This window comes from Osmerus eperlanus, chromosome 4 (genome assembly GCF_963692335.1).
Source record: "Osmerus eperlanus chromosome 4, fOsmEpe2.1, whole genome shotgun sequence".
Classification (NCBI taxonomy): domain Eukaryota; kingdom Metazoa; phylum Chordata; class Actinopteri; order Osmeriformes; family Osmeridae; genus Osmerus; species Osmerus eperlanus.
Window position 1 is genome coordinate 11,667,588 of NC_085021.1, and position 11,124 is coordinate 11,678,711.

General features: G+C 41.5%; 1 protein-coding gene across 6 annotated transcripts; it reads right to left on the reverse strand.

Moving 5' to 3' along the window:
* Window positions 1-224: 224 nt before the first annotated feature.
* On the reverse strand, window positions 225-10,541 carry dnmt3ba (DNA (cytosine-5-)-methyltransferase 3 beta, duplicate a). Of its 6 annotated transcripts, none has more exons than XM_062459023.1 (24): window positions 10,390-10,541; window positions 10,004-10,149; window positions 7,883-9,874; window positions 7,630-7,783; window positions 7,183-7,239; window positions 6,866-6,933; window positions 5,985-6,131; window positions 5,482-5,547; window positions 5,231-5,380; window positions 5,023-5,130; window positions 4,752-4,884; window positions 4,485-4,604; window positions 4,321-4,365; window positions 4,149-4,228; window positions 3,900-4,012; window positions 3,607-3,790; window positions 3,432-3,516; window positions 3,132-3,277; window positions 2,928-3,018; window positions 2,628-2,776; window positions 2,421-2,506; window positions 2,263-2,332; window positions 2,015-2,133; window positions 225-1,876 (listed from the first exon to the last, which is right to left on the reverse strand). In XM_062459023.1, exons 1-24 carry the CDS (start codon window positions 10,511-10,513, stop codon window positions 1,735-1,737), a joined length of 4,575 nt encoding a protein of 1,524 aa, XP_062315007.1. In that variant the 5' UTR covers window positions 10,514-10,541; the 3' UTR covers window positions 225-1,734. The 6 variants fall into 6 exon arrangements, with proteins under 6 accessions (XP_062315007.1, XP_062315006.1, XP_062315008.1 ...); XM_062459022.1 differs by having other exon boundaries at window positions 7,183-7,242; XM_062459024.1 differs by lacking the exon at window positions 7,183-7,239.
* Window positions 10,542-11,124: the final 583 nt, after the last annotated feature.

Sequence of the window (11,124 nt, forward strand, 5' to 3'; positions counted from 1 at the left end):
TGAATTCGATGTAGATCACTTGGTTTCCCGGTGGCTGGAAGACATGTTTTCTGTGACGGTATAGATAGCCATAATACATACACCGCCCACTCGGGTGTCCAACAATAGTAAATCAAGCAAACCCACTTTACTGTCCTTACAATTTTTTCGTGCGTTTGCTTGCATTGCTTTTTTGTGTTGCTCTTGTTAGTTTTGGGGAGGACGATAATTGATATACAACCAGACATAATTAATTAATTTATTTATCATCTGAATATAAACAATCACCATAAAAAACACAATTTCACATTTATAAAAATTGTCCACTCACCAAAAACTATGCTCTCAACTGAGACAGATAGGCCTACCAGTGTCCCGAGGGAGGCCACCTGGTAGTACTTTTTAATTAGAGTTTGACCTAAAACAGCACACAATCATGAACAACTATAGATAGGCCTACAGAACATGAGGAATTGGAGGATGGCAGAGACACCCGACAACCAATACCAATTCTACAAAACTCAATTCTATTCCTATTCAACAGCACCAGTATTGCTGGATATTTCAACCATTAGTGTTAGCACCAATTGAGATAGGTGGATACATACAATGTTATTACTGTTTCGTAGTTGTATTGGGTTTTATGCACAGTATTAGTAAACATATTGAAAGAACATAGGAGGCATACAGTACATTAAACTGACTATTGGATATGTCAGACACATGCAAACTGAGGGTTATTTCACAGTAAGATGAGACCACAAAACCATCTATAAAAATCTCTGAAATAAACCAGAACAGGAACCAACAAGAGCAGTATTTATCGGTTTATGGAGCACCAGTACAGATCGTTTTGATTCAATCATTAGTTTCATTCACAATGCTGGACCCTCTTAAATGCTATATTTATGTTGATCTAAAAACTAAAACTATGGTTCATAAATTCCATACTGTCACTAAAAGCTACCTTGAAAATACTGGAAGGAAAAAAGATACAAAGAATGTTATTTTTGCAGGCACTTGTGATTTTGGACTGCTCAAAGATTAGAAACAAGTTGTTTACAAACAGCCTGTCAAAGAATGCATATGCTGCATCATCACATACATGATCACTGAGTTTTCAACCTACATTATAATAATATTCATGCTACCTGTTGAGAGGGATTCAAATCTGGAATGACAAGGCCAATTATCTGCCAGTGTGACTGCTGAATCATACTGTACCTATTTAAAAACATACATACAATTCTAGCAACATGATCAATGTGAGCATGATTACACTTGAATCAACTAAAACCACTACACAAACACATCAATTAAGAAAATCCATTGGAAGGAAGCATTTTCATAAAACTTCATTAAATAGAGATATGGTTGTTTCTGTAGATTTTGGACCAAAATATCAGTGTTGAGGTAGATCTCTGTGGTGGGCAAAGTTTGCTTGATCACACCACTGTTGACCAGATACTGAGAAAACACTTAAACTACACCTCATGCACAAAAATAACCAAAAAGTGTCTGTGCTTTCTGACAATAATCCACACATTAAGGCAAACATGAAATTAATAAAACTGCCTAACAATTGATATAGCTTCCTATCAGTGGAGAAAACAGTTAAAACCATTATAAAATTGATAATAAGTTCCGCCTAAAAACACTGAGTAGTTTGATTCACTGAAAGGCGAGAATGGAAAATTGTCTGTCTGTCTTGATATGTGACCAGGTAAACATATGGAATTGGTCTACAGCACTTCCCTATTCACAGAGAAAGTAATCCTTCAGAGGTGCAAATAGGTGCCGAATAACAGGGACACTCCAGGACCGACCCAGGACTCTTTGTCTCTGAGCCCGGCCCATGTTATTCACATCCGTGTAGTGCTTTGGAAAGCCAAAGATCCTGAAGAAAAGGTACATTAGAAGGCAAATAGTTTGAGCAGAGACGATTTAACAGAGATGTGCATTCTTAGTAACAGTAGACATTATCAACAGTATTCCATTAATGGTGAATTTACTGTAAAATGATTGAGACTGTTACCTCTCCATCTCAGTGCACCACAGGTAGTCTTCCTTATTGTTCATGATGACTGGCAGTGGGCCCATTTTCCCCTGTCTGATGGAGTTGGACTTGGTGGTGATGGTGCGCACTTTGTTGAACTACATGTGAAAACACAGTACAAGTAATGTAACAGCCAGCGTTAACATACTTAAATTTAGACAAACTGGTATTAAAATGCATACAACAAAAATACTAAATATGATCTGAAAAAAATATATGAATCTCACCTTTGCTGTCCGCCCAACCTCCAGACAATCTTGCAGTTCAACTTTGTCATCAAGAGAAGTAGCCAGAGGTCTAAGAAAAAACAAAGACACGTGAAGTCAGTAAGATTCTCTATCAATATCACCCAAGGCAGAAAGTGTCTTGTTGAAAGCACTGGTACCTGTTCATGCCTGGGAGGTTCCCCCAGAAGTACCGTGCCCTGTGAGCAGGACTGACCTTCACCGCATCAATGAGGATGGGATTACACTGACAACACAGGTGGAGGGAAACAAAAACTGTGATTATGAAACAACAAACATTTCTTTACTCTTACAATTGCTTACACCTAAATCACCATATGAATCAACGGGAGAGCTTCTGTCATTACCTCAAGGAAGCGGCATATGTCAGCCTTGTCGATTGCACTCATGGCAACCACATTCTCAAAAAGCCAGAAGAAAGGACGATCATCATCATCCTTGGGCCTCATCATTGTCAACATTCTGTAAAACTCAAAGAACAGCCTTCCAGTTCCTTCTGTGAATAGACAGAGATGAGTAGAAATTAAAAGGTTGGAGAAGTCTGAAGAACTATTCCATATACTGACAAATGTGAGATATGGTTTCCAGTTAACTGCTGGTTACAATGTCTCACATGTCCCTTTTCAATTACATTTTAGGTTCCTTACCAAATAGTCCCTTGCGTAAAGGATTGACCATTGATAGATCATTGCATGGGCTGCCTCCAATTAGCAGATCAAAGGGACCCCATTCAGCCAGCTGAAACAGAGTAAGTTCAGAAAATGAATAAAAAATGATCAAACAGGTCAGATTTAGGGGTGAGTCGTAATGGCATTTCCTGAGAATGATATTGAGATGTATATTACACTCACATGTTTCCTCGTGATCGTGCGTACATCATTCACATATTCTATCTTTCCCTCATGCTTGATCATGCCCACAGTGATGGAATCCTCACAGATCTCTGAGGCAACATAACGCTCAATCTTGAAACCCAGGTCTTTAAGCACAAGATACCCTGCAACGGTGGTTATAAACACAATGCAATTAAATAAGTACAAGTTTATTGAGATGAAAAAACTGTGAAAGTGAAAAGAAAACCAGGACTCTTATTAACAAATCTAATTTATAAACAGTAGACAAAACCAACAATACATTGAAATAGGACCTACCTGTGGCAATGCCATCAAAGAGGGACAGCACCTTGATTGGTCTGCGTTGATGGGTGGGGATTGAGGGGTAAACTCTATGAGGCTCCTGTGTTGAGAGAAGAAATCCTTGGTCAGTCAATGCTACTGCCTAACACTTACAGCAAGATCAAAATAACCTGAACTGGGAGTCACTTACAAATGCCAATGCGCTGTTGTTAACAAAGAATTCCTGGACTCGCACACTCCAGTCAGGACGGAGCTTGAGCACTCCATTGCACTGAGAGGGCAGACACATGTAACAGCTCCAGGGATCCACATCTTTCAGTTTGTCGAAGGTCTCTGGTCCAACTAATATATTCAAACAGTCCTTGCAAAAACATCTGAGAGGAAGGAGGGAGGGGGGGGGGTGAGAATAAGAAAGCAGTGATAATAGTGGTGTAAAAAGTGCTCCAGAGGAGAGGGCTCCTCTCTGGAGTAAGAGTTGCTTACCTGCAGCAGCTGGCATTGCCACACAAAATAACCTCTAGTCCTGCACAACACACTGTGCAATAGGACTGGTAACCATCCTCATCATAACGATACAGGGTTTCAATGAAGTTGTCCTGCAAAATATTTTGTGCGACAACACCACAATATTGACATTTCAAATGAGTAGACAATGATGATTACATAACAACAATCAACATGACAAAATGAGATTGTGAGAGTGAAAAGATGTGTTGAGAGATTTATGTTTACCTTGCACTTCAGACACAGACTACCTTCAAACAATGGGTGGCAGATCTCAACAGTAGATAACCCACATGACAAACAGAAATCTGCGGGGATTCAAGAACACACAACAATATCAATTAGTACCGTGATTTAGATAGTTTGATGACGCTCCTGTCAACCTAATCTAAGAACATACCTTCAATTTTCTTCCCTTTCGCTGAAACCTCTTCCGCCATTGCCTCTGCGAAGCAAAATCGAATGAAATGATCATTTTATGAAGCCAACAGATGTCTGTGTTTCTGATTACTATTATCAGTGGGTAACCGTGTGTGCATGAACTGTTGTATGAATAAGAATTACCTCTGCAGCTGTTGGTCGGAATCACATGGACTTTGGTCTTTTGAACATACTTCCTCTTTGCAGGGGGCTGGTAGTCTGACAGAGGGGAGTCTGAAGACGACTCCACCTTGGCAACAGAATCTTCAGCAAAGGAGCAAGATGACAAAACGACTTAGCATCTGAGCCATTCTATAGATTATTTACTTATACAGAGTCTGTTCTAGGTAGACTGTAGTGAATGCATCAACACAAATGTAGATGATTGAGTACTGAGAAAAGGACACATACTGTCAGGGGGCAAAAAACCCTCAGGTCCAGAGGGAAGGAATCCCCCAAAGGCCCATTCCAGCATCACCTTTGGCTCCTCTTCCTTATTCCCAGACGATAAGTCAAAGGATTTCTCACACCGCTCTCCTGCCAACTGTACACAGAGGAAGTGATTAAATGGTGTGGTATGGGATAGTGGAATATTAGATGAATATATCAATCATATGTATGAAGCAGTGGATACATAGGATTGATAGTGACTTGTTGCACAACATGAATGCTCCAGTTTTACCTCTAGGATCTGATAAATGGCATCCTTGTAGGCAGGCAAGCCTGTATACGAATCATTACAGAAGCACTTGGCAAAAGCAGCAAATGGCAAAAGCCTCTCTGTGTATATCTGTAACACATTACAAATGAATAAATGCGGAATTAGTTCAAATGTCCACCTGCACATGCAGACCGTGTACCATGTAGAGAAAGTCTATCGTAGGTCTCACCTCAGAAAACATTCCATCTCCGAACCATTCAACCCTCCGCATGCCTGAAGAAGTTGCCTTAGACTTCCAGGGCCCGACTAGACCAGGCCACCAAGAGAAGCCCTTCACCTTACCCCACACCAGCTCTCCAGAGAGGAACCCCTTCCCATCCTGCAGACAGCAAGGGACATGAAAGATTATCAGTTGTGCAGGCAACACTCTACCATTGACTGGTAACAAAAAATACAGGCAAGAAAATACTTGGACAATACCTGGTATTCATTTGCCTTCCTCCTGGTCTTGTGGCTTGGAGTGCTTGTGGGACTTTCACTTTTCTCCTTGAATTCAAAATGTTCTCACTTGAATACATCAGTTGAATTGCCAACAACGCTTTACACATGTAATGATGCTGTCTCTCTGAGTACCTTCCATGTCCATGTTTTGGTAATAGTCAGGGTTTGTTGTTTGGCAAGTTTACTTTGTATAAATGCAAATTCCGTCCTTTACATTTGAATCACATTTGACTGTTCTGACCCAATCCAGTAGACCATGGGGCAGTTTCAGAGTAGTTGATAGGGCAGGTGGAATAGGTGACCATATAATGTTAATCAGAAATTAGGAATTTTGAAATAGAAGAATGTTAAAAGATTTGCAAAGGAAAGTAGAGTCATGCACTTAACGCCTGTTGTTGAGAATCAGCTCAAAATTGGAGCATTGTCCTATTGTCCAGAGACCAGAGGGGTTTCTGCAGGAGCCCAGAGAGTGGACTACATACCGACTCCTGGGAATCCAGGGCCTTTCTGCTGTTTTTATCAAGACACTCAGGCTCGACCCAGGTGCTAGCTCCAGCCTGAAACATTGTACGCGCCTGTGGCCTCTGGCGCAAGCTGCTTTCCCAGCCATAAATGCCTCTAATCGTGCCCTGAGGGACGACACACACATTACACACACATACACACCCAGAAAGGCACATGTACTGGAGATACTCATGCAGGGCTCAAACATGTACATGTATGCACACACACACACACACACACACACACACACACACACACACACACACAGATGATCCCACACCACCTTCAAGGACTGCCACTGCACCCAAAACTCCCATGTTAAAAGGATGAGAAAGAAAGAAAAGAGAAAAGCTGCAAACAAGGTTAGCGAAGAGACATGCATTGATTTGCATGGATTGATTTTGTTACGTAATTGTACATTTAGGGGTTTAATGCTGGATTCCCATACAACAGATGCAATAAGGTAGTTAAGGTAGACTTTTAGTTTTGACATGCTGAGTTTGGACATTATTTAACTCTAAAAATTGTTGTAAACCTTTGCTGTTGTTTGTGAATCCAACTTAAAGCTACTAAATATGGTCTTAAAAGCAGCTTGTTGAATTGAAAGTCCATAGCAAAGTCAAGTATATTGGTGACATTTGAAACAGATAGGATCCATGTTTCTTTTAACTGGATTGAAAGTGTAGTCACTTCAACTCCCATTTGATGGATGTTTGTTTTAGATATTACCTGGGACATTTGCACAGGTCAGTACATATATAAAGGCTACATCTGTAATTCATAAGTAAAATAGGTATAACTTCTTATGAAGCTCCTGCATACCGCAGAAGTAGCTCTTTAATAAATAAATACAACTTACCTCTTGTACAGAGTTTGTCCAAATGATGTCATCCTCTACAAAGACACCATCTGGACCATTCTTTGGCCCTTTGAAAAGAGTAGGACAAAGTGGAACATTATTGATCTCTGATGTATTCCACTGTTACAATAGCATGATACCTGTTCACTGAGGAAATTATATTTTCACAAAATAAAAATAAAATAATAGTGAATGGACATGGAGTGGATTGTTTTAAGCATTCCCTGGTAGTGTGTCATCTGTAGGTCACTTAAATGATTAAGTGGTACAGATGATTACCAAATATAATCTTCATTAACCGAGAATATCGTTCTTACTGACAGTCCTCTCCAGTCGCACTGAGCATGGCTTCATTGTCCAATTAAGGCCATTCACTGCTGGAAAACAACACATCGCTTCCATCAATTAACAAGGATTCCAATATCTGGTTATATATAATACCACAGGAAAAGTAAACGCAAGTAAATACAAATCAAATTTAGTTTAGTTTAAGAGTGAAAAAGTGTTGTTTTAGTTAAATTTGGTTCTAATATATATAAATTATTCTATAGAACAGTTACGATAAATATACGTTGTGCTATTTTGGTATATAATTTTTTTCTTTAAGAATTCTTGAAAGTTTGAAAAGTTCTATACAGGATATACCAGACAATGCTTACACAATAGTAATGGAGTGATTTCATGCTCAAATCTCTGTTCGCTCAACAGTAAATGGAACCCCAAATCAGAGTTCACTTACTACAATTCTTATCAATCTAAATCACCTGACATGGTGCTGCTGGCTTTCTTCTTCTTTGATCTAATGGCAGGGGACTGCAGGGTAGTGCAGTCTGAGTCAGTGGTGACATCAACTTCCGCCTCACTCTCTTTCATGTCGTCACTCTCAGACAACCTAGCAGATTCCCCAGTTTCCATGGCCTGAGTAGAGAGATGCAATCAAACACACACCAAAGATATCAAGTATGTAAAAGTCTGTCTAATAGCACACTTACATTAAGATTTTAGCCTGTTACAAACCTGAACAAAGACGTTCTTAGCTTCAAGCGGTGGACAGGGGAAGGCTAGAAGGGTCAACACCAGTTTTCTGAAAATGGTGTTGGACCCTACGGCCTTCAGCACAGTGCTCCAATGTTGCTCAAGTGTGATAGTGGTGAAGCCATTCTGGACACCTTTATCACAGCCATTCCCTTCCTCTTCTTTCTCCCCTTCCCCAGCTAGCTGGTACTCGAGGAACTCACTGGTGAGCTGGGCTACCTCTTTGGGAGAGGCACAGAGCCCTAGTTCGGAGCCCAGCTCTCCCACTGCCTTTCCGGTTACTTTCAACCTGCTCTTGGGACTAAGCAGCTGGGCTATGCTTGTCAGGATTCCATCACTAAGAGGTAAGCCCTCAGCTAATTTGGCTGTAAGGGCTGTGTAAAACAACACAGCCTCTTTATGCAATAACGGCAGGAGTTCCCCTGCCTCTGAATTATGGAGAAAGTCTATAACTGCAGCCCCTCCCATATTGACTTCTGCCTCTGGTAACTGAAACTTCTTGGTCTTGAGGAGCTCAGTGTCTCGTTCCTTAAGGAAGCGCACCGTAGCCTGAGGATTGAGGAAACTGGAGGTGTAAGAGCTCAGCAAACAACTGGCCTCATGGAGGATGTGCCCCAGGTCGGCCCGTGCTGAACCCCCGTGGCTGTGGAGGAGTGTTTGGAAGGTCTGGAGGGGCTCCATGACCTTGTCCAGGAAGATGAAAGTAGCCCTGAGTTTCGGATCCTGGAGCTGGGTGCAGATCAGCATGGCCTTTTTATTGTCCTCTCCACAGGAGCTGAAGTCGGAAATGAGATCTGTCCACATCCCTGTGATTTTCCTGACTAGATCACAAAAGTTAAGGCAGCCCATGTTAAGGGGTAGGGTAGGCGCATTCATACTGATAATAGTGGCAACAAGTTCTTTTAGATTAACATTTTGGTTGGAACAGGACGAGTAGTGCGTGTGGATGTCTACTATCAGCTCCTGAGCCTGACTGGGGAGCTCCATGACCCCAGCTTGACAAGCAGTATTTGCCACCATGTATAGTCCACTTAAGTCCACTACATTGGGGTTAAGTTCCCTGAGCTGACTGCAGATCTGCTCTGATACTGCATTGCTACTGTCTACGTACACCGCAGCGAGGTTAGTTGTCAAAAGCTCAAATCTCTTCAAAGTCTCAACCAGAGCTGAAGCTGTTTTGTCCTCTGCATCATCATCTGACGGCTGTAGAACATCCAGAAGCCTGATACGGTGCCTCGCTGTCTTCATATCAAAAAAACCCACGAGGACCACAGAAGCCATGCTTGTCTCCCCCAGGGCCACTCTTCCATACATGTAAATACAGTAAGGAGTCTGCTGACAAATAGTTACAATGTCCTTGGGGTACTGCAATCCCAAGACATTGCGGGCAAATTGGTTCATCGTCTGCTTTGAGGGTATAGAGCTGCAGTGTCCCTGGATGAACTGGAAGGTGGTTTCACTACATGGTGGAGTGTCACTAAGCCCACTGCCTCTTTCTCCCTCTGACATCAGGTCACCTGATTTGGCACAAAGGGTGTTCCTGTTGTGCTTCTTGGTTTGCTGGTGCCGTTTAAGGTCTAAAAAGCCTGTGTGGAAAATGTTGAGGTTCTTGTCACACACAGTGCAATAGGCATAGATCTCTCCAAGGGAGCTCTTCTCCACCCAGTGGTAGGTCTCCTTCCACTGGTCATCATATGTGATGCCCTTCCGACCTTTTACAACAGTATCTTCATCAGTGTCAGTATCAACCTTGACAAGCTTGTCCACTGTGCCATGCTGACTGGGGCTGTGGGGGGCATTCCTACGAAGGACTTGTAGAGTTGTTATGGGGATGGGGATGTCCTGGCCTTGCCGGGCTTCCAGAGCATTATACACCAGTTCTGACTGTTTTTCAAGAAAAAACAATTTGAACCACCTCAGGAAGGACAAGTTCGCCTTGAACTCTGGTTTTATCAGCGCCTCAACTGGAATTGTCTATAATATAAAAGTGTGCAAGATTAGAGAAAATTGTTTAACCATCTACAAGGATAAAGAAATGTATTGGTCCCAGTATATAGAGATATACAACAGGCAACGCAAATGGATTAATTGAAATTGTCTTACTTTATCAATGCCAGTTTTTTTGAAGCTTTCTTGGAGGAGATTTAAGTTGTAGATGTAGTCTTCCTGTTCCAAGGCTTGGAACTTCACATTGCTCAAGTCAATTGATCCAGGGAAGAGACAGTCCATAAGCTGACAGTAACACGCACCTGCACACACACATCCGCACAAACATACATAATCCGCACAAACATACATCATCTTTGAATTGTAAATGAAACAAATTAGGAAAAGTCACCTAAGCCTTTAAACATTTACATATAGGTTTGGAATATTTAACAGTGGTGTGATGACAACGTTATACACGATAATTGTATAAATATAGTTGTACAAATATGCAAATACATAAAGTGGAAAGTGGCCAGCTGGCATGAGGGGCTAAACTGTACCTGAGCATAACTGCTCAATGTGGGTAAATTTTGTTTCCAGGGACTTGTTTAGCCAGGTCAACAGGTGCCAGCGGTTATATTTCTCAACAGAACCCCTTGGGCTTGCAGTCGCATTTGTTGCCATTATTCTGTTTGATAAAAAGGAAGGAAAAAAAAAGAACGGATTATATTGCTCACAATACTGATGTATTCTTATTATCAGTCTAAACATCATTAGAAGAAAAAAAATTGTCACAAGATTTAAGATCTCTATGCAGACAAATACACAACATCATCGATGTTTCACATACACATGGCTTTAGTGGTAGACTTATTGACCATTCTTGACCACAGTAGCATAGATCTGTTATCAGACTGACAACAGTACTTGAACAGTACCTTCTGGTATCAGGTTGTCTTCAGGTTCCCAATCAAAGCCCAGTTTTGGGACCACTCCTCCTTTACCATCGATGGCAGGTAAAGTAGGAAGGGCTCAAAAACTAAGGTTTGACTGGACCACTACACACACCAAAACCTACAAAAATTGGTTTCTCTGAATGGGTAAAAATGGCGTCAGGTGGCTGAGCGGTTAGGGAATCGGGCTGGTAATCTGAAGGTTGTCAGTTCGATTCCCGGCCGTGCAAAATGACGTTGTGTCCTTGGGCAAGGCACTTCACCCTACTTGCCTCGAGGGGAATGTCCCTGTACTTACTGTAAGTCGCTCTGGATAAGCGCGTGTGCTAAATGACTAAATGT

Excerpts from the sequence above, each read along its gene's own strand:
- dnmt3ba (XM_062459022.1), bottom strand. The coding sequence starts at position 10,513 with ATGGCAACAAATGCGACTGCAAGCCCAAGGGGTTCTGTTGAGAAATAT. Across the intron at positions 3,517-3,606 it reads ACAACAGCGCATTGGCATTT|GAGCCTCATAGAGTTTACCC; the intron begins GTAAGTGACTCC and ends CTCTCAACACAG. Across the intron at positions 2,134-2,262 it reads AGGTTGGGCGGACAGCAAAG|TTCAACAAAGTGCGCACCAT; the intron begins GTGAGATTCATA and ends TTTCACATGTAG.